The sequence below is a fragment of the Phaseolus vulgaris genome, chromosome 1 (assembly GCF_000499845.2).
Source record: "Phaseolus vulgaris cultivar G19833 chromosome 1, P. vulgaris v2.0, whole genome shotgun sequence".
NCBI classification, from domain to species: Eukaryota; Viridiplantae; Streptophyta; class Magnoliopsida; order Fabales; family Fabaceae; genus Phaseolus; species Phaseolus vulgaris.
This window is the reverse complement of record NC_023759.2, coordinates 20,834,426-20,857,670: the sequence shown is the minus strand read 5'-3', so window position 1 is coordinate 20,857,670 and position 23,245 is coordinate 20,834,426. Positions and strand designations below refer to the sequence as shown.

The window sequence follows — 23,245 nt, the reverse complement described above, 5'->3', positions numbered from 1 at the left end:
AAATTATTTTTTCAATCACCTTTTTTATCAGTAAAAATAAAACAGAAACTCGAATGTTGTAATTGTAATTAAATAAAAAAAGTAACTTTTTTCTAATTTTTAATATTTTATTACAATTTATTCTAATTATATTTGATTTAGTTTGACGGTTTTGAATGTTGGTTAGAATTTGATGTAGAGGTTCCATAACATCAAGAAAAAAATAGTTATTTCTTGTCTTTTCCGCATCACAAGCGACTCTTTTCCACTGTTTACGTTCTTACACTTCTCTGTGTTTGCCACGTGTCCGACCTCACCTCCTCTTCTTCTTAGTGATCCTCATTCTTCTCTTGTATTCTCAAAACTTATTTTTTTTCTCTCCAATTTCTTCTCATTGCACACACTGTTCATTTCATGCAGGCTTGTGAAGAGTATGCCATTGGTTTGATTTTTCTATGTTGGTGTAACATTTGTGATTTCATATTGTGTTACAACAATTGGTTGTCCTTGTTTATTTAATGATCTTGTGGGATGTATGAACAACTTGTTGAACTGAATCATTGATAGACCGACCAAAGCAATAAATGCTAAGGATCAAAGTTATTCCTCTGTGTAACAATATCAAGCAACAAGAGTGCTGCTGAGGAACATTACAGTGAAACTGAGAAACAAGGTTTTGAAGGTGAAGTGTTTTTGTTTGATCCTTTTGTTGATTGTCCTAGTTGTAGGAATTCATTGTTATAATGTTCTTTTCCTTTTCAAGGAATTGGAATTGGGATTGGGATTGGGATTGGGATGGGGAGGAGAAAATCTTGTTCTTGTCTTTTCACTTGTCTTTATAGTAGTTATCACGTTTCAAAAGGAAAAAAGTTATATATCTTTTAAGTTTAGAAATTTTTTATCTTTTAAACCATGGCAACATAACAGCGATGAGGAGACAATCAATAAATACGTGCGACATAATCAACATAGTTCAATGAAGCAGTTTATTTAACAGCAATTTTCTTGCAGTACTTCAATTATGTACTCATGCCAATTGTCTGGAAGTGAGATTTTTTTTTGTTCTTTTATCACACTTTCAGGGTGTTTTAGCTTCATTGTGATTTGAAGGAAAAAAATGTCGTTTAAGAAATCGAAATCAGCAACTGAAAGAACTCTATCTACTGCAGAAGAGCAGCTGAAGGTACTTGACATTCATCTGGCCTTATTTTATGAATGTGAAATGATAAATTTGATGCAATGTTATTGCACATTATTGCAGACTCTGATATTTATCTTCTATCCCAATGTTTGCATGTACTCTTGGTTTGTTAGACGATCAATAGGAATTTTGAAGTGGAAAATGATTTGATTTCCAATTTTGTCTTAGATTGTAGAAGTCAGAAAGATAATTGGTCCAATTGCTGACAAGTTCTCTGCTCTGCGTTCGGATGCATCAATTCTAAGATACCTTAGAGCGCGCAGTTATAATACTACGAAGGCTGCAAAGATGTTGAAAGTCACCATGAAATGGAGGTTGGAGTTCAAGCCTGAGAAGATTAAATGGGTGTGCACTAAATGTTTTTTTTTTATCTATCTTTTTCAATAAAGTAAAATACAATGTATTAGAGTTCAAAGCATGAAAGTTGGTCAAATATCCTAGTTTTCTAAATGCTTAGTATAAAAACTTAGGAACTTAGATAAATATAGCTCAAACCCAACTAAAATTCAATGTGCAGTTTTATATAGGTGAATTGACTGTAACTAGGATAGGTCTATCATTTTGTAATACTAATTGTCCATGCAATTGCAAACAGGTTATTTCTGTGGCTTTATCAGTATAATTCTCTCTAACTAAGATTTTATATTGTTCAGTCAATTACATAATAGAATTCCAAGGCGTGATTAGAATGTTTTAAATACTGATGATTTGCATACGGCTAACTAGATAACTGCAAATGAAAGACAATTGTCGTGTTTTTTCTTCTTCTACTTTTTATGCAATTAGGTTGATATTTCTCAAGAAGCTGAGAGAGGAAGGCTGTATAAAGCTGATTACTTGGACAAGCAAGGAAGGATTGTTTTTGTTATTAGACCTGGTATTCAGGTATTCTAAATAAATTGGAGTAAGCACAACATTCATTTTTGTTCTGCTACTACTTAAGCAGCTGAACCTTCTTGTTGTTTGAATCTCATTGTCAATATTATTGAAGTTTGAATAAATGGTTAATTTTAATCTCTAAAATTGTGATTTATTATCACTTCAATCCCTAGAATTAACAAAATTCAAAAAACATCTCTCCAAAACTGCAATCTCTCTCTGATTCTAGTCCAAAGACTTATGTGAACTAAATTACAGTTTCGGAGTTTTGTTTTTAGTTTTGTTAATGATGGAACTAGAGTAAATTACAATTTCAAGGACTAAATTGATCCTTTAGTCTTGAAGTTTCAATGCTTTTGACTAAGACTTCTTCATCTATCCAATTTAGAGTACAAACACTCCAATTGCGCAAATCAAGTACCTAATTTACTGTTTGGAGAATGCTATATGGAATCTAGGTTCCAATCAAGAGCAGATGGTTTGGCTCATTGATTTTCAAGGGTGGAATACAGCATGCTTGTCTATGAAGGTTGCACGAGACACTGCTCAAATCCTGCAGGCTCATTACCCTGAGAGGTTGGGCATTGCAATCTTTTACAATCCACCAAAAGTGTTTGAGTCATTTTGGACGGTATGACACTATAACATCACTGTCTACTTTTTATTGGGAAGGGAGGGATGAGGCTAGAATATGTAATGATATTCTACTACTGATTTGTTTGTGATTTGTCTCATTTGCTTGGATTTTTTCTCAACTTCGTTTTGTTTCTGTTGTAAAAACTTAAGATTCTACATGCAACTTGTTTCTTGAAAGAGAAGATAAACACATGTGGTTGATGAGAATTTGTATGTGTGTGTGCATAAATGTACTCAGTGTTTAGTCATATAATGTATCTCCGAGTTTGGAGATACTTTTGTTCCACTGTGCTGAATCATTAAATATGGGAGAATGTTACTCCAACTAGAGTGTAGTATTAGTTTAAAGTGAGTATTAGTTTAAAATTACTCGAGGCTGGAATTTTGTTTGTTGCTTTACTTTTTTGTTAAAATTTTCTCAATAACATGTCTTAAGTTCAGTATTCTTGTATTTGCTTCATGGTTTTCATGGTACCAGATGGTGAAACCATTTCTAGAACCCAAGACTCACAAAAAGGTGATATTTGTTTACCCTGATAACCCAAGAAGCTGCATGGTGATGGAGGAACACCTTGACATGGACAAGCTGGAATCCTATTTTGGTGGGAAAAATATAGTTGGATTCAACTTTGAAGCTTATGCTCGGAAAATGAAAGCAGATGAGAGTAACATGTCTGGTGTTTATGATTCATGTTGTTCATCATCGCCCGGACTTTTAGACTCGAAATTTCGGGAATCAGTGCAGTCAGTAACCAGTCCTTTTGTGGATGAAGCATCTAGTGACCAAGCAATTTGTTCAAACTTGGAAGAAATGGATGGTAGTACACATGGAAAGATGGCTTGCTCCCAGCATTAATCCAATAAGGTTAATGAACCAAAAAACACAAGAAGGGCTGAACCGGAAGAAAACTAGGATTATATGTGAACAGAGAATATAACTTATAACTTTTATTTCACTGTTACTTTTCAGATAAGAATATAGTCTATGTAAATAGTCTTACAATAAACTTTTCAAATTCTACATTCTTTCTCATCATAGCTATACTATAAATTACATTTAAAATCACAATATAAATGACATTCAAAACTATGATTAAAGCTAATAATTATTGACCATTCAAATTTCTAAGTAAAATTGATGACGGCTTTGAGTTTAATGCTAACAAATTCCTCCCTTAAACTCAAACCTTTCATATTCTTCATTCATATTGTTTTTCTGATCGTCATTCCAATATTTTCCCAACAGTCACCACACTTTTATGGATTAAAAGCAACTACGGTCTTTTTTACTGCACCAACCCATGCAGAGTTCTGGATTGAAATACTTTTAGTCTCCCAAGAAAAATCTTTTGCAAGACTGTGGCTTCAATGAGCTTGGAACATAATGATTAGACCATATATCCCTTTCAGATGATGCCTTGACAGCACCCTAGAGTCATACTATCTGAAGTATTATTTCTTACACTCTCATCAACAATAACAAAAGATGGAAGATACTTGTCATGGACTTTTGGTTATGCCCTTAGCTTCTTGATAGGTTCAAGGGCATTTGTATAATGGGCTTCTAATTTGGATTGTAATTCATTCACCTTTTCTTTTTGTGCCAAAAGTAACAAATGGAGTTCTTCAACTTGATTGACTCTACTTTCTTTGTCTTTCTCCATATCAATATATTTTTCTTCCAAATTTGTAAACCTTCTTTCCAGGTTACCAAATTCTGCATCAACACTCTCCAATTGAGATAGCAGGACACTCCTTTCATTTAGAAGATTTTGTTTTTCATTATTTAGTAAATTGCAAATTCTTCCAAACTACTTGATTTTTCCCTTAAATCTTCAAGCTCAATTTTTTCTTCACAAAAGGACTTCTTCGGCAATGTACTCTTTAAGTTGAGTTTGAACATTCGATTCTTAGCCATCTCCATATTTGCAAGCACTTGTCCATTTTTGTCCTTCAAGTGCAAAATTCGGTCTTTCATGAAAACCGAATAACCTTTCTCCAACAATTGTCCCATACTAAGAATATTATTCTTCAGATCAGGTACATAATAAACATCCTCCATAGTGCATTCTTTTTCGTCCTTTTTGGAAAAAACATATTTTCCCCCGACCTTTGATTGAAACTTTTGTTGAGTCTCCAAAAGACACATGTCCATCTTCTATCTCTTGTATATCAAGAAATAGGTGTTTGTGCCCATATCTAGATACCATATCATGTCATTATCTAGAGTGACGTCTTCATTGACCATCATGAGAATTCCTTCATCTTTTGTCTCATCTTCCTCCAGTACATTTGCATTCTCTTCCACTCTTTTCTTGGCATAACATTCCTTTGCATAGTGTCCATATTTACCGCAATTGTAACATTCAACATTTGAACGATGTGAACGACCACCACGACCTCGTCCATGCCAGTTTTCTTGGTTCATTTGTCCCCTTTCTTCATTGTTGTTTCCATGACCACGACCTCCGTTGTGATAAAAAACCGTGACCTCCGCATCCATGTCCTCTCCCTCGGTTATGTTGCACATACATCACCTTGTCTTCTTTGATGGTCATCTTTGTTTGTAAGGCTTCATCCAAGACTTTTTGTTTCTTTTTCTTCTTTCGTTGTTCATGTGCTTCAAGAGAACCCGTGAGATCATCAATGGTCATCTCTTCCAAATTTCTTGACTCCTCGATTGTACATACAACATTTTCAAAGTCATCGGTCAATGACCAAAGAATCTTCTCCATGACCCTTGCATCCGTGAGAATTTCTCCATTGCGTTTAAGTTGATTGGCTACCGTTTGCACATAAGTGATGTAACTAGATACATCTTCTGAATTCTTCATCTTCATGGCTTTCAACTCACCTTGTAGAGTTTGAATACGTATTTGTACAAAGCTGCCTTATCTTTTGATCGTGTCTCTTTCAACACTTTATTTTGGGTCTTCGAGTAACCAGTAGTATTTTCTGGTTCTTCAAAACCTTCTTGAACCACCTCCCAAGAATCTTAAGATTCCATAAGGACTTTCATTTGGACGCTCCAATTGTCATAATTGACCATCTTTGTTAATTGAGGAAGTGACATATGATTGGTTATATTGACCATAGCTCTGGTACCAATTTGTGAACAGAGAATATAAGGATAGAAGTCTATGTAAATAGTCTTACAATAAACTTTTCAAATTTTACATTCTCTCATCAAAGCAATACTACAAATATTTAAAATCACAATATAAATGACTAATAATTATTCACCATTTAAATTTTTAAATAAAACTGATGAAGACTTTGAGTTTAATGCTATACTCATTCAAAGTACAAAATCACTGAACTTCAATCAGTATGTACTATAGTTTTGAAAGTGTCATCTGAACCATTACTCACTCAACCAAAGCCACGTGTGGCCCATTGTCCATAGCAGCAGACACCAATACATGGATCCATATATCACTCAAAAAGATACAAGTTTGAGTTGGCTCTTATGACATGATAATGTCAACAACATTAAAGAAATAGAATTTTCAGATTTTTTTCATATTACTTCTTCCCTCTCTCCCTCAGATTCTCTATCTTTGTGTGTGTTGTGGTGGGGTTTTGATAGGGTGTGTTTCAGTGATTGTTATTGATATTTGTTCAATGTCAAGCTATGATGAGAAACACCACCTACCAGTCTTTCATGTACTAAGGGCCAATCCAGGCCCTATCTGTGTTCACAAAAGTGGATTTTCCTTTAAACATGAAAAATTAGTAGAGATGAAGCATTTTCCATTTTAATGTGTTTGTTAGTTCATGATGAGGTGTGAAGGTGCTGGAGTTGCATCATCAGATCAGCATTTTAAACCAGGCTAGCTAATGGTTGTGACTTTACAGAAAGGAAAGCACATGACTCTTGCAGGGAAACATCTAACTTAAGAATTAATCATACTAAATAATTACCACTCAGATTCTAAATTTCTAATACAAATTACCCTCAAGTTTTGCATTAGCAGAAATTAAAGATAGAGAGTGAGAAAAAAAGGGAAAAAAGTTGCTTATCTTTTGATCCTTTCTCTAACTGTCTAAGCATAATTTACAGACAAAAAGTGAGTTCTTTAGTTCTGTAGATGGGTAGGTATCTTCATCTTATATTATATTCTTTAAGGAAAACAAGGACATTCATGTTAAGTATAAAATTGTAAATAGGTGAATTCTAAAAATGAATATTTCACTTGCAGTTTACTCTCTACACATTTTATAAGGTAAAATTCAAAAAATATGTTCCGTCAAAAAGAAAAACCCATTGGATGAAAATTTTAAAAAACACTAACAATACATGAAGATTAACTTTTAAATAATTTTGTGGACAAATGAAGATTAATTTTTTTGTTAAATCTAAGAAACTAAATTTTTTAAAAACTATTCTGGTTGTAATTATTTAAAAAACAATTCTGATTATAATTAGTTATTATAGTAATAATCAATTATACATAAAATTATTTATTAAAATATCACTGTGCATTAAAATAATTACCCTTAAATACTGCTTAATTACTCAGTCATTCAATCTATATATATATATATATATATATATATATAGTAATGCAACTTTAATATTTTTCTCTTTTAAATGACTTTCATCACCCTTTTGTGCGAGTCTATGACTCCAATAAATTAACATAAAACTTCAGTTGCCGGCTAAAATCAGGAATCAAATTTAGAAGAATTATTATAAAAAAGTGTGTTTGGTGATCACCACACCACTAATCTGAGAAAACACGCAGACAAAAAAGCACGTTTTATGGAATAAATAATAATAATAATAATAAACTTGTGTCATCGAGGATGCAATGATTATACCAACATTCATCTTCAATTCTTTACATTTTTAATTTGATTTATAAATTATATTTTATGAGAAGAGGTGATTATAGTATTTAAGCACGTCAGTGTTTACAAAATTTGGGTACGGAAAATACTTGTACAACACTTTACTCTTAAGAAATATTAATTAAAAAAAAACTAAAAGTTTATTGAGCATTAGGAAATTTTAATGTATTCAATCTTACAATACAAAGTTTATAAGATAAAGTGTATATACCCTTATTTTTAATTAATATGAATTTTAAATAGCTTTTTAATTAATATAGATTTTAAAATAATTTCATATTATATTATATAATAAATTTTGAGTCTAATTTAATATTATAACATCAATTTATAAAATAAAATTTATACTCATTTATATATAATTTATTATATATAATATTAAACAAATAAAATTTATACTCATTTATATATATATAATATTATATATAATATTAAACTCAATAAATTTAGCGAGAAAATAGAACTATCATAATTTGTATAGAAGAAATAAAAATAGTCATATTAAACTTAATGAAAAGAATTAAAACTTTTTATTGTGATAAATTAAAATTATAATTTCTATCAATAGTGTTCTCGTTGGTTTATTTTTCGAAAAATTTTGGTTTTCTATTCCTTCTTCTTTTTTTTAATTTCTTTTCCAAAATCTTGTTCTCCTCTTTCTAATTTTTGCTTTCCTTTATACTCTTTTACTTAGTTCCTCGATTTCATGTTCTTGTCAAGGATTTTTCTCACCCATGTTGTCCACCCCACCCTATTTTTTCTCTCTTTCTCTTTTCACAAATTAACTTCTTAGCGAGTGCCTTCTTGTCTTGCCTAACACTTTCGTAATCTAATTTTGACCAGTCAAACTAACGTGGCCTGCCAGGCCAACATCCAAGTTGTAACCCTTCAGTTGTTGACTAGGTCAGAAATTTGATTGTGGGGATCGACATTTTTACTGAGACCATTCGAACAACACATAACCCCCCAACCTCTAGCCGAGCTGGGCGAAGAGGCTTATGCGTACTGAATACGGCTACCTGCATTAAAGCGAGTTGCATTTCCATAGAAATGTCGTACGACCAACTCGGTCAGATCATTGGGTTCGGCGAGTGGCGTTTCCACATAAATGTCTTTTGACCAACTCAACGTCATTGAGTTCGACGAGTGTTGTTTCCATAAAATTGTCGTTCGACCAACTCAGTCCAATCATTGGGTTCGACGAGTGGCGTTTCCGTAGAAATGTCCTTCGGCCAACTCAGCCCAATCATGGTGGTTCGGTGAGCTGTTTATCCGTAGAGAAATTTTAAAGTAACTAGCTCGAACCGATCATGGAGGTTTGGTGAGCTGTTTTTCCATAGATAAATTTTAAAGTAACTAGCTCAGATCGATCATGGAGGTTCGGTGAGCTGTTTTTCTATAGAGAATTTTGAAGTAACTAGCTCAGACTGATCATGGAAGTTCGGTAAGTTGTTTATATGTAGAGAAATTTTAAAATAACTAGTTTGGATCGATCATGGAGGTTTGGTGAGCTATTTTTCCTTAGAGAAATTTTAAAGTAACTAGCTCAGACCGATCATGGAGGTTCGGTGAGCTATTTTTCCATAGAGAAATTTTAAAGTAACTAGCTTAGACCGATCATGGAAGTTCGGTGAGTTGTTGATATGTAGAGAATTTTTTAAAGTAACTAACTCAGACCGCTCATTGGGTTCGGCGAGTGACGTTTATGTAGAAATGTTGAATAACTAGCTCGGCACATGACATGGCATAACGACAATAACAAAGTTTCATATTTGTGTAATGTGAAACCATTTTAAGGGGAATGTTAGGATCCTTGGGGCTACACATCGATAAGAGTGTTCCTTGGGCCACCCATCACAGACTTTCTCATTCTTCTCTTTTGTCCACATAACCAATTTTATTTTTTACCACAATCTTTACTATTAATTCTCAATATGGTAACAAATAACAAATCAAAAATAAAGAGAGGATATTGATAAAGAATGGGAATGCATTAAAAGGATCACTAGGTGAATTGATAATGTTATCTATAAAGAAATTTTACTTTTGTCGTCAAAATAATCCATTCACACCTCACACAACTCCGTTGTCATGTCCTCTGGCCTTTGCGAGCAAGGGATCTTGCGTGAGGCACGGGTACTCCAACATCCGACAATCGAAAATGAGTTCTGACATGGAAGATTCTGTTCAGTACCAACTGTGCAAGAGGTTATGGGTTTTTTGTCCTAGATCGTGGTTTTTGAGGTAGGGGCATAGGTCATCCAACAATGGATACTCTAAACAGTTTTCCAGCAGATCCATGTTGAACCTCGACGGTAGCCTCCTTATGTGGATCCGTCGATTCTTGCATTTTACCTCTTCCCATGCTGCCAACTTCCACAACACAGTATCATTAACAATGTCCATGCGCTTCCTTTCAACATCCCCATTTCTCTCTCTCAATTCATCCAACTCTGATGGAAACCTAATCAAACCATGTCAATGTCGTTACAACAAGTTACAGACTGGTGATTCATTGGAACTCGAATCACATGTTTCTTCTTTTATCAGATTTCTTTCATTTTCACCTTACCATGCCACACTACCCCTCTCTATTGTTTGGTATATACTTGTGACTAGTTTCTTTGTGGTTGGCAAAATCAATTTTACCTGCCTCATTGTGGGCATCAAATATTCTCGTCGGTTTATCATTCAAAGAATCTCGATTTTCTATCCTTTCTTCTTCTTTCTTAACCTCTCCTGTTTGCCCTCTTCTCCTCCAAAATGTCGTCCTCCTCTTCCTTGTTTCCGTTGTCCTTTATACTCTTTTAGCTAGCCCCTCGATTCCATATTCTCGTCCAAGACTTTGCATATTCTCACCCATGTTATCCACCTCGCCTTATTTGTTTTTTCTCTTTCTCTTTCCACAAATAACAGAGTGTCTTCGTGCTTTGCTTGACACTTTCTTAATCTAATTTTGACCAGTCAAACTGATGTGGCCTGTCAGACCAACATCCGAGTTGTAATCCTTCAGTTGATGACTGGATAAAATTTTTGACTTTGATTGTGAAGATCAACAATTTTACCAATTTCATTAAGACAACACACAAATAGTATTCATTTAATGTTGATAGTACTAAATACTTTTATAAGAAAGAAAAAAAATGAAAAATTGAATCTTCCATGAATTACTAACCGTGTTTTTGTTTCTATAGAAACATTCTTTACCCTTACGGATTTTATAAACGAAAATACGAAAACGAATTAGAAACACGAAAAAACAAGATCAATCATAAATTAAAAAAATTCTTCCAAAAACAAGCAATATGTGAAGAAAATTTTATATATTGATTATGAAATTATAATCAATTATCTATGTAAATAATAATAAAATATTTATAGTATTATCAATTATATCGAAAGTTTACGTATTTTTATAAATTATAATTATTAATAATTTTTTAATAATTATATTGCTGATATGCATTCTATATTATAATAAAATAAAAATAGTAAAATAATAAATAAAATAATTTAATATTTTATTAATGTATACTTTATATTATAGAAATAAATAATTAAAATAAAAAAGTTCAAATAATAATTAAAATTAATTAGTTTAAATTTATTTATTTAATATAATTTTATTTTAATTGTAACTTTTTTATTCATTTTGATTTTGATTTTAAATTTATTTTAAATCTAATTTCTGTTTTAAAAACTATTTTTTATTATCTTAGAATATTATTTTAAAAACTTTTTTTTTTCAATATATTAATATATAAAAGAATTATTATATCAATCTAATTGATTTCACATTTATATTTTATTTTCTATTCTCTATTCCTTTATTAGAAAACTTAACTTTCTAATTTCTTTTTTCTTCCTCTTCCAAACAAAGCAACTAAAGTAAGAATGTCCTACCATTTACTCTTTTTTTTTTTTATACATTTCACCATAACAAGATAGCATGACAGTGAGAAAGGTTCTTTGGAGAAAGCAACATAGGAAAAAAAAAATTAGTTGCAATAATGTAATGATAGCTTTCTTTATCCTTTTCTTTTTTTTTTCTCCTTTTTTCTTCTTCTCCTTCTCCTTCAATCTTCCCCTTTCTCTTCTTTTGGTGCCGCCCCACACTCTCTTTGTCAAACCATCAAATACACATAGCCAATACCATAACACACACATTCAGTTCCTCCTCATAGCTCCTGTTGCCAATGTTTTGCCCCATAGAGTAAACAAAAGAAGGAACATTGACAAGCACAGGATTCTCAATTACCCTTTGTTTTCTTTTGTTTCCACAATAATATAAGGTGAGTCATTTTTCTCCAACATTTATTTTTTTTCATACCCTTTTTCTCCTTTATTTGGCTACGTTATGCTGTGATCACCCCATAATTTTTCCTAAATTTCTGGGGTTTTCAGGCTTGGATTGATCTGTTGGATTGTTTTGATTCATGCTGAGGTACGTTTAAGTTTGAATTATGATAAATTTCCAATTTTTTTCCCCTTTTTTTGAGGGAACTGGTGCTGGTGGGTCACTGGATCTTATCTGGGTACCTTTTTTGTTTGTTCATGCTTTGATCAATCAAAACAGGTTTTAATTAGGGGGAGAGTTGTCAAAGGAAAGAAACAGAGAGGGGAAGATGGGATCAGAAATTGCAATCAAAATAAGGAAAGTTGTTGTAATTTCAATCAGAGGTGGTTTCAGATCAGCTTGCAACCATCCATTCCTTTTGGGGTTTTTCTGTTTCTTGCTTTTGTTGTACAGATCTTTTCCTTTTCTGTTTTCTGTTTTGGTCTCTGCTTCTCCTGTTTTGGTCTGCACTGCTATTCTGCTTGGGACCCTTCTCAGTTTTGGGCAGCCAAATGTGCCTGAAGTTGAAAAGGAAGAGAAAGTTACTCATGGCTTTTCATCCTTCCAAGCTGGGTTTTCGGAAGGGGACAGTGTTTTCTCTGACAGAGATGAGAGCTACTTTGTGAAGGGGTATTCAGAAAATAAGAGTGACGTGGAAGAGAGGGGCATTGAGGAAGCAAGTTTGGTTACTGAGAGGGATAATAGGACAGAAGAAGATCAAGACTTGCATTCTGAATTGCCCCCAGATGATGAAAACTTGCTGGATATTCAGCCTGAAAAGCGAAAAACAGGGGAAAGGGAATTTCACAGTTTTGAGTTGGGAAAGAATAAGGAAATTTATGAAGAGAACCTGACTTCTGAAGCTGTTTCAAGTGACGATGAAGCTATTGAGAAGCAATATGTCTTGGTTCAGAAAGTGGATGATGATATTCTTGAATTTGAAAATGAGAAACGTCCGAGAGATCAAGTGGACTTTTCTGCTAGCTCATCCTGGAAACAGGTGGAAAATGATGAGGATGATGATGATAATGTCTCAGTGGAGTCAGGTTCTGATGGGGCTGAGAGCTCTTCACCAGATGCTTCCATGGCTGATATCATTCCAATGCTTGATGAACTCCACCCACTACTAGACCTAGGTGCTCCACAACCAGCTCATGTGTCCCGTGATGGTTCTGATGCTGCATCTGAGAAGTCCCAGAATAGTGATGATGACAGTGTCGAATCAGATGATGATACTGAAAACCCCGGAGATGTGGAAGATGATGGTATTGATGAACCCGATGATGAAGAGGAAGAAGCTACAGGTGGCAAAGAGGATGAAAGTAAATCTGCTATTAAATGGACAGAGGATGACCAAAAGAATCTCATGGATCTGGGAAATTTAGAGCTGGAAAGGAATACACGGTTGGAGAATCTTATTGCCAGGAGAAGAGCAAGGAGATTGGTGCCTGAGAAGAATCTAATAGACTTAGACTTTGCTGATATTCCCAGTAATGTTGCACCTATTGCTACGACCAGACATAATCCATTTGATTTTCCTGATGACTCCTTTGCTGCCATGGGATTACCACCCATTCCTGGATCTGCTCCTTCTATTCTACAGCCTAGACGAAACCCTTTTGATATTCCCTACGACTCAAATGAAGAAAAACCCAATCTTAAGGGGGACAGTTTTCAACAAGAGTTTACAGCGTTTCATCAAAAAGATGCCCTTTTTCGGCGGCATGAAAGTTTCAGCATGGGACCTTCAGTACTGGGGTTATCCAGGCAAGAGAGGTATGATTGGAAACCTATCTTTGTATCTGAAAGGATGGCTTCAGAGGGAACAAGCTATTCTTCATTTCACAGGCAATCAAGTGAAGTAAGTGATTCAAAGTTGAGCTCTGTTCCAGATACTGAATCTTTGAGTTCAATTGATCAAGATGATAGGAAATTCAGTGAGCAGGACTTGTCTCAAGAAACTGAATTGGTATCTAACATGGATCATGCTTCTGATGCTGTTGAACATGGAAGCCAAACCTCTGAAGAAAATGATTCTGTGGAGATTATACAAGTTGAGGAGAACAATGTTCGCCATGATGAAGTTGAGATAGTGTTGGGTGGGGTGGAAAATCCTTCTGAGATGGTATTTTATCCTGAAACAAGAGAGGTTGAAATCCATGAACAATTTAATGCAGGGGAAACACATTTGAGAAGAGAATCAAGTGACGAGGAGAGCGGCAGCCGCAGCAGCAGATCAAGCCATTCTTCACTATCAGAAGTAATTGACAGCATATCAGATGAGAAAATAGAGAGTTTGCAAGAAGGAGAGGATCATGCCTCTGAAACTGGAATTTCAACACAAGCTTCAGTGCATGAATCAAACTTGCAGCATGTTAGTAGTGGTGAAGTGGAAGATAGTCACCATGTAGACCCTGTTTATGATTCTAGTCCCCTGGCTTCTGAAACGCTCCAATCATTTCCTTCACTATCTTCTCACGATTCTGCTTTGGAGTTTTCGGAGAGGGCAATGCCTCCTGCTTCAGTAGAAACTGCTAAGGTGGCTGATAAGGAGTCGGATGTGCATGATCACAGACATGAAAGTAATACTTCTGGTCATGATAAAACTCAAGCAGCCTCTTCTGAACTTCACGTGGAAGCCCAAAGTGAATTGAGGTCTGAGAAATCTGAAGATGTGTATAATGTTGCGGCATATGAGTTATCTGCAGCTAATGGATCCAGAGTGGCTGAGCCACATGTTATCACTGTTTCTGTGGATTCAAATTTGTCTTCAGATGTGGGATCAATTTCCGATGTGATTAATTCAGGCTTAGTTCATGGTCAGGATCTAGCCGACAACATACATGGTGATTCTGAAATTCTTCACCAAGACAATATAAATTCTGTAGATTCAAATTCTGAAAAGTCACATCTATCAGATATTGAATCTCTGGAGGAAAGTGCACTGCCCAACGAACTATCAAGATATTATAGTGCAAATGTGTCTACGTTAGTCCAAGATGCAGATGAAATGTTGGATTCTGTGGCTTCTGATTCCCACCATATATCTTCTGATGGTTCCTTTATGCCTGCCCTACAGCATTTGCAACTTTCAGCGGCAGCAGGGCCTGCACCAGTGGATCATCCTAGTCCACCTTCTGAAGAAAGTGAACATACAGAAAAGTTTTCATTAAATAAAGATGGCATAAGTCAGATTCAGCAGGATAAAGTCTTGTCAAGTTCCGTGCAGCAAGGTGAAGCCGATATCTACCAAGATTTGGATAAGAATATGGTTGCTTTCACTTCTGACAGTCAACATGAAAGTGATGAGAAGCCTCCCTCTAACATGGAGAAACGTCTGTCAAGCTCCGATAAATCAGTGGTTCAACAATCTTTCAGTGATCATGATGAAAGTCAGGTAAGTCACATGACAATGTCTGCATCCATTAATCTAAATAATTCATCCTCCAAACTTCTTTTTCTTTTAAGGGTCTATTTGTTTATCAAGGAAAATTACTTGATGATGTCCTTAAAGGAAATAGTGGTATTGTTTGATTTTAATTTTGAAGGCATGCTATTGATAATATTCTCAATGCTTACGAAATCCATAAGGGATTTGGAATTCTATTTATCTCTACTTGCCGTTAAATCATAGGATTGTTTCTCGGGCAGTAACTGCTTACTTCCTATAACATCTGCATCCCAAAGAAACACATTTTTTCTATATTACAGATTCTCCATTTTGGGGGGAGAAAAGTATCTTATCTTTTTAACATGTATTCAGAATCTACACATTGCATTGATGCCCTATCATGACTTTGGTAGGATATAAACAAGCAGTTATTTTGAACCCTAATGGGTAACGTATATAAAAAAGACCTGTTATACTTTTTACATTTCAATTAATTTGATGTGCATGTCCTTTGCAGAAAAAAAAAATGGTAATAAAGTATTGTTCATTCTCAATAAAGCTACGAAAAAAAATTGTATTAATCGATGTTTTCTCTTTTTTTTATCCCATTGAGATATTGAATATGGTAGAGTTAGCTATTTTTTTTCATTCAAATTTAAAGAATGGACAATTGAATATCCTTCAAATAAGTAAATAAATCCCAAACATATAAAATGCAATTACCGTTCAATTTTTCCTTTTCTTTGATACCCAGAAGTCAGAAGAGAACAAGATATTTTTCTCTCTCTAAATTTCATTGGTTTTGAGCATGCCTCATATTCTCATTACCTACAATTTCATATTAACTTGTGGCTTTTCCAGTTTTCCTGATCTTTTGTTGTATTATCTTGAAAAACTCAATTCCCATCTCCAAACTGAGACTGCTAATCCTTGTAGGCCGAGATCATGTTACTTTTATTTGGATAGTTTGGCATATCGGATTAGTTGTTCTTTTAATTTGTTAGGGATGACACGAATTTTTAGTTTCTGCTCCGCCAAACAGAAGAAAAGCACTTCTATAGGAATTTTGTAGAATGATGACGCATGCAAATAGATGTCAAACAATAGGATGGTTAGTAAGAATATATATACAACTGAGAATGTTTTCTTTCCAAGTTGTAACTGTTTGAATTATGTATTATTTGACTATTTCTGCAAACACGATTGATTTATGTGAATAACTTGTTCTGTCATTTTGACCTATTTTTATCTGAAGGTCATACCAGCTCTGCTGGCATTGGGTTTGTTCCATAAAAAGTGTGGTTATGGATTTAAGACTCTAGATTAGCTGGTAAACTGATCATATTTTCTTTAACATTCTGCAGAGCTCTTATGCTATCCAGGTTGAATCAGCACAGAGCTTTGGCAGATCCAATGATGAAACTGGAGAGTTGCATGATTCGACTGACAAATTTCAACCAAGCATTTCTTCTGTGACCTCAGAAAAATCTCAGAGCCCTGAATTCGGGGCACCCTCTGGTGAAGTGGATTTGGAAATTGATAGGCATGGAGCAGTTGAAAATGAATCCAAAGTGCTAGAAACTGCACTTGCTTCAGAAGAGAGCATGTCTCAGGTTACTGAAGAAAATAGCAATGACTTTGATGATATGAAGGAAATTGACGAAGGATTCTTGTCAGAATTGGACACTGTTGGAGACTTTAGTGTCAATGATGCTGGTGTATCATTTCATACTGACATTGAACATGAGAAAACTAGAGATTCTCAAGTTTTTTCACTCCCTAAGTATGTAAAGATAGAAGAGGTTGAACAGGGCATCCCAGTTCTTGAAGCAAGATCACTTGAAGATGTTAACATGGCTTTTAAGCAACTTCAAGAAGGAGTGGATGTTAAAGAAGTTATACTTCCAAGTACTATTGAGGATCAGCATGCTAGTGAAGAATCTAAAGATCATCTGGAGGTGAATTCAGACCTTCAGGTTGTTGAAGCCAGATCTCTGGAAGATATTAACATTGCTTTAAAGAAAGCCTCTAAAGGTAATAAAGAGGAGCTTCCTAATTCCTTGGATTTGAAAGCTACTTCAGTCGAAGTTGAAGGAAATGAAGTTGGGTCATCAAAGGTGAATGAATTCTTGGATGTAGCATCCAGTTCTGAAGAAACAAGCAGAACTATGGCAGATAAATCGGAAAATGTACCCAACAGTAGCTCCAGTGACAAGGCAAAATCTCACAGTCGGAAATCTACTTCCAGTTCCAGCTCAAGCTCAAGCTCGAGCGATTCTGATTGATATGGTGAGGCCACTTTGAGCACTGAAGAAAGAATTGTAAGTTTCTCATTTATGTTTTAGTTATTTTTCCTTCAGTGATGGGAATTTACCAATCAACTCTTGGCTAATGGTAGTCAGGTCAGGTTTCGTAAATTTTGTTGGATTGGTTTCTTCAAGAATGAGTTTTTGGTTTTATTTCTTGAAGCGTGCAGTTTTTTTGTTCAATTTTATCCCGAGTGTGAGCAATTTGGCATATTCAGGGTGAGTGTTTATTTCCAACAGGTGCACATTGTGTAGTCCAAAAAGAAAAGAAAGAGAAATTGGATTATTGTACATTATACTTTGATTGTAGAAATGGTGACTGGATTTTGTTTATTTGTATACATCAATCTGTGTTTCTGTTTTTCTTTTACTTTCCTTGTTTGCTACTTTTTTCGTCACCAATACATCAACAATCTTTCATTTTTTGTTCCAAGGAAAATATAATTACATCATGAACATTTTACATCAATAATTATAGTTTGTTTAGTTAATTGAGCACTGGAGAGTGTAATTAAGGTGTTCAGTTTTGACTTTCTGCCTCTACTTACAATTCAAGTATGATAAGGATTCTGCCTTTAATTAGGCTCGTTTAACGTGTATTAATAATAACTGCATTTGTTCTATTCACTCTCCCAAATTTTCTAACTACTTATCGAATTAGCCTGCATCTTTAAAGTGTATTTTTACTGCTTTTTTGAACCCCAATTGTTATAACCTGTAAAAGGTTTCAGATTTAAAATGTTTTGTTAATTATTGTTTTGATTTGTCAGCTTCAGTTACCTCGTTCTTTTGGGACGTTATAATAATTGTATATACGTTAAAATACTATATCGTCTCTATCCACATTTTTAATGATTATAAAAGCACAGTTAATACAGTAAAAAGTAATTAGCCTAACAGTTATTGCAATTAAAAACAGTTATCAAACTATGAAAGGTAAAATAATAAGAAAATATGTAAAAAAAGGTTACAAACAGAGTTGCGTTTAGGCGAGAACAAAGGTTTAACAGAGTGCCAAGGGAACCATTTTTGGACAAGATTGAAAATCGTCTCTGCTTGCCTTCATAAATCAGACCAGTTTGCTGCTGTTTTAGAATGTATAATAATATTTAATACTCCGAAATTTACTCTTAAATTTCAATGTCACAAAAAGTAGGGGGATAATACTTGAAGATATTTTTATATTGATTGCATTGCCACCATAAATAGAAACGAGAAAGCGTCATAAGCACTCACATGCAAATTTTATGACTGTAGGTTTATAGCAACAAATGCCATTACAACATATCTCTTATCATTTCTTTTACTGCCTCTGTTTTCAACGGATGAGATATTTCTCCTAATAATATTACCAAGTATTGTGACTAAGGAACTACGGCATTGATTTCTGAAAAGACCAACTACAGCTTTTGTTTCTTGTTTGTTGGCCCGGAAGAGGTCTCAACCTGCAAACACATTCGAAAATTGCACAATTAAATAGAATACCAGAGCTTTTGTCTGAAAAGCTACTGCTTCATGAAATTTTCCTAGGGCTTAATTTTTTTTTTCTCCACATTCAAGCAAATATATACATTTTAATTTTAGACTGATAATATTTTTCTATGATCATCTCTTTAAGGTCCAATTCTTGTATTTTTTTTTTGTCCATCTATCTTAATGTAATACAAACACTTGTGTGCATGTCAGGCGAAGCTATGTAAGCATTTTGGTGTAGAAAATTAACCAGAAGGATAAAAGAGGATTTAGACATTACAAGGATTGTGAACAAAAAATTAAAATGCACAACCGAAAGCAAAAATCATTATATTGTAAGGATGAGAAAGATACTTAGGTTTTTTTCCTAAACTTCTCTCCTAGCATATAATGTTATAATATACTGAAAAATAAACCACAAGATATATGAAAAGTTCAACGAGGACCTAAATTTCTGCCAACTTCAAAGTATAACATGCATCATAAATATAAGAAAAAATTCTTACAGTATTCAGTTGTTCCCTGATGTATGTCATGGATCTCAGCATAGCTTCAAGAGTGTCTCTTGTGAGATGAAACTTCACCTCTGTTTCACCTGATGGAGACTTACTGTAATCATGCAGCTACAAATGAAAGCAGATATCACAAGAAAATCCTTCGTAGTATCACAGTTGTACATTACAACAACAGCCAAAAAGAGAGAGTTTACTTTAAAATATCTAACCGTGTTAACAAGATTTTAGTGAATCCTTCTAAAAGCAGATTTTGAATCATAATAACCACGCATAATACATAACTCTCCTCGTTACCTTGAGGCTGATTATAGCCACTCTATCTGCAGGGGATGATCCGCGGTTCTCCATGGTCCACGTCATTGATTTGAGGCAAGGAAGGCTTTCCTACCATGTCATTTTTTATAATTTTTACGATAACAAACAAATTCAATTCAATAAATAGCCAAAAGAAGAGAGGAGATAGGAGGAATATACCATATGCTACTTGCAAGGATATTTATCTTTACTCGTCTCAAATTAGATAATAAAGAAAAAATCAACAATGAATATTATGTATATATATCAAATATCAAATCATAAATGTAAGATTAGACTATTAACCCTTGATTCTTTTCACCAAGTACTGATATTGGTCAGTTCACACTAGGCCATTTGGAACAAAAATCAGTGCACAACTTTTCCTCGCATTCGCATTCACAAAGTAAGCACATTAAAATCGTTGAATAAAGCTCAAATCAAACCATATCTTCATGTAATGTGTTGGGTGTAACGGAGCGTGAAATGCATACATTTATCTTTTAAAACCCTAAACCCTCCAATGAAAATCAGACGTTTCACGTTTTATTTCTATAGATCACACTTAAAACACGCATTCAAATTCTGAATCGTCAATTTTCATTCTACATCGATTTCAAAAGAACTGACCGCACTGAATCCGGTTCGTTGAAGCACTACTTACCAAGTCATCAGAGGGAGCAACGGCGTCACACTGGAAGCAGGGCGAGGCCGTTTCGGAATGGGCGCGATTGAGCGGGGCAACAGAAGCGGGGTGATGCCGCGGCCAGAGCAGAGAAGGAGCAACGGTGGGCGTTCCCTTGGATTGCAGCGAGGCGTCCTCCTTCCATCGAAGAGTGTTTTTCCGCAACGAGGAGAGGAGATTGGTTCGGAGTGGGAGCGGAAGGTCGGGGGGAAAGAGCTTCAAGAGGTCGTGGTGATGGAGGTTGTAGCGGGCGCATTTTCCGAGGAGGGAGCGGAGGCACGCCAAGACCTGCGAGATAGGTGAGGTGGTGGTGGAAAAGAGGGAATTGGCGGTGAAATTGGTGTGAGAGGGTTACTTACGGGGTCGAGTTGAGAGAGGGAAGAGAGGCGGAGGAGGGATTGGAAGCGGGACTTGTCGGAGAGGGGAAGACCGGTGTTGCGGGTGGACCAGAGGGTGCAGAGGATCTCATTCACTGATTCTTCTGATTCTATGTGCGATAGCTTCTCAAGTTCCTGCAGCACTTCACTCTCCTCCATTTCCTTCTCTCATTCTAGTATCACACCCATAATTCCTTTATGCAAATAATTCTTCAAATTAATTATATACTTATTACATTTCCAAATTTTACTTTATAACTTCCTTTAATCTCTAATTTTATCATTTTTCTTCACAATATATGTCTACCATCATTTTTTTTACTAATTTCTCTGAGATACTCTCGTATGATTATTCTTTTTATAAGTTTCTCCAACTTTTAATAATTCTTTGAAAATAACAAGTCTCTCGTGGCTTATAGTAGAATAAAAAATTAAGAAAATATTTATAAAAATATATGTTTTTAATTGATAAAAAAAATTATAAATGTGCTTTGTATAAAAAAAATAAAAATTAGATATGTTTTATTTATTAGTGAATTTAGGATTAAGATTATGTCTAGGGTTAGGATTAATGTTATCATTAGGGGTTTGAGTTATGATTTAAAATTAGTTAGGAGTAGGTTTAAGATTAAGATTATGGATTTGGATTATGATTTAGAGCCAGGTTAGGGTAAGAGTTGTAATTAAGGTTAGGGTTAGAGTTATGGTAAGAAGAGAGGTTAATAAGGATTAAAATTGAAATTACGGTTAGAGTTATAGTAATGATTAAAGTAAGGAGTAGGGTTAAAGTTATAATTAAGGTTATTGTTAGAATCAGGATTAAAGTTAGGACTTGAGATTAGAACTTAAATATTATTATTTTTGTATTTATTTTCTTAATTATTATTATAATTATATTAAATAACTATATTTATTTTTATTATATTATAATTATATATTATTATTAATTATTTTTAATAATAATAATTATTAAATATTTTTATTATATAAATTTATTTAATATATAATATATATTATATAATATTTTTATTTTTATTATATTATATTATTATAATAAATTATATTATATATAATCATGTTAACATCAAGGTTTATAAGGCACACAAATTTGTATAAGGAACATAAGGAATTCAAGTTAATTATAATCCAAGCATACACATAGAGAAAACTATGGAATTGAGAAAAACCTAATGTTCAACAATGAGAAGAACCAAAAATTATCCTTCAGATTTAAGATACATAAATGTAAGCAGTGCATAGAGTCAGGACAAGGTTTTGACTTGCAAACAAATCTTCTTGAGATCCTGATCTTTCTGACCCTTCAAGTAGAGTCAAATTTCTGCAAAACAGAACTTGTTAAATCTTAAAGAACTTGGGACCCTTTGTGTTAGACTTGTCTTTGGAACCATCAAAACATCTTGGAATCCATTTAAAGATCCCTTTAGGAACAATAGACTTTTGAAACTTGCAGAACCTAACTCAATGACCTTTCTTCATGCAATAGAAGCAAGTAACAACCAGTTGAATCGACCTTTTAACCGATTGTTTTTCTGGTACAGATGAAAAAGGTTTTGATATTCCATTTCCTTTGCTTTGTGAATAAAAACCTAAACCAACTTTTCCAAAAACACAATTTTGAGATACAAGAACATCTTCAAAGTTGGATTTTCCTGTTGTAAGTTTATCCATGGTTTTCAAAAGATAATGAATCTTTCTTTCAAGATTTTCACAATTTTCACAAAACTTTGAGTCACAACTGCAAGTTGAGTTCTTGTAAATCAAATCAAGGTTTTCAAAATCTTCCTTTGTTTTTCTTAACTTTTCTTCCAGTGACTTGACTCTATTTCCAGCCAGTTATTTATACTTTTAAACCGATTGTGAGAAAGAGCCAATCGATTAGCCTCTTCATGAATTTCATTAAAAGCTTCAAGAAATTGATAATAGTTGTTACATTTGATTAAAGAACATGAACTCATGTTACTGGATACACATGCTCTAAGGCACATGTTTGCTTCTTCATCATCAGAAGAGCTAGAGGAAGATACCTCATTGTCATTCCATGCAACATATGCCTTTTTGGCTTTTCCCCTTTTCTCATTTTTGAAATCTACTTTATCTTTGCTTTCATTATTGGGGCATTCTGCCTTGATATGACCCTGTTCACCACAGCCATAGCAAGTGTACTTGTTAAGATTAAAATCACAAGGTTTTTTAGAGCTATACCTCTTTGAAGCTTGGCTTTTCTTCTTCAAGAACTTGCTGAACTTTCTTGACAACAGACTCATGGTTGTTGAGCATGTGAGCTTTAATGTTTCAAAT

At 34.1% G+C, this 23,245-nt stretch overlaps 3 protein-coding genes across 3 annotated transcripts; 2 read left to right on the top strand and 1 right to left on the bottom strand.

Moving 5' to 3' along the window:
• Positions 1-359: 359 nt before the first annotated feature.
• Positions 360-3,716, top strand: LOC137813767 (uncharacterized). The gene is made up of 7 exons (XM_068616186.1): positions 360-410; positions 547-661; positions 1,062-1,162; positions 1,349-1,525; positions 1,967-2,065; positions 2,448-2,690; positions 3,174-3,716. Exons 3-7 carry the CDS (start codon positions 1,097-1,099, stop codon positions 3,549-3,551), a joined length of 963 nt encoding a protein of 320 aa, XP_068472287.1. The 5' UTR covers positions 360-410; positions 547-661; positions 1,062-1,096; the 3' UTR covers positions 3,552-3,716.
• A 7,766-nt stretch (positions 3,717-11,482) lies between these two features.
• On the top strand, positions 11,483-17,952 carry LOC137813766 (uncharacterized). The gene is made up of 4 exons (XM_068616185.1): positions 11,483-11,841; positions 11,954-11,993; positions 12,126-15,282; positions 16,641-17,952. Exons 3-4 carry the CDS (start codon positions 12,175-12,177, stop codon positions 17,559-17,561), a joined length of 4,029 nt encoding a protein of 1,342 aa, XP_068472286.1. The 5' UTR covers positions 11,483-11,841; positions 11,954-11,993; positions 12,126-12,174; the 3' UTR covers positions 17,562-17,952.
• Positions 17,953-18,743: 791 nt separating this feature from the next.
• On the bottom strand, positions 18,744-21,119 carry LOC137813765 (uncharacterized). Its single transcript, XM_068616184.1, has 5 exons — positions 20,909-21,119; positions 20,529-20,837; positions 19,865-19,954; positions 19,562-19,678; positions 18,744-19,027 (listed from the first exon to the last, which is right to left on the bottom strand). Exons 1-5 carry the CDS (start codon positions 21,083-21,085, stop codon positions 18,983-18,985), a joined length of 738 nt encoding a protein of 245 aa, XP_068472285.1. The 5' UTR covers positions 21,086-21,119; the 3' UTR covers positions 18,744-18,982.
• Between the last annotated feature and the right edge of the window lie 2,126 nt (positions 21,120-23,245).

Bases quoted from the DNA above. Each gene is read 5' to 3' on its own strand.
- LOC137813767 (XM_068616186.1), top strand. From the start codon at position 1,097: ATGTCGTTTAAGAAATCGAAATCAGCAACTGAAAGAACTCTATCTACT. The intron at 1,163-1,348 runs GTACTTGACATT...ATTTTGTCTTAG, and splicing joins CTGCAGAAGAGCAGCTGAAG to ATTGTAGAAGTCAGAAAGAT. The intron at 2,691-3,173 runs GTATGACACTAT...TCATGGTACCAG, and splicing joins TGTTTGAGTCATTTTGGACG to ATGGTGAAACCATTTCTAGA.
- LOC137813766 (XM_068616185.1), top strand. From the start codon at position 12,175: ATGGGATCAGAAATTGCAATCAAAATAAGGAAAGTTGTTGTAATTTCA. The intron at 15,283-16,640 runs GTAAGTCACATG...AACATTCTGCAG, and splicing joins GTGATCATGATGAAAGTCAG to AGCTCTTATGCTATCCAGGT.
- LOC137813765 (XM_068616184.1), bottom strand. From the start codon at position 21,085: ATGGAGGAGAGTGAAGTGCTGCAGGAACTTGAGAAGCTATCGCACATA. The intron at 20,838-20,908 runs GTAAGTAACCCT...CCTATCTCGCAG, and splicing joins CCCTCTCTCAACTCGACCCC to GTCTTGGCGTGCCTCCGCTC. The intron at 19,955-20,528 runs GTAAGTAGTGCT...ATGACATGGTAG, and splicing joins TTGCTCCCTCTGATGACTTG to GAAAGCCTTCCTTGCCTCAA.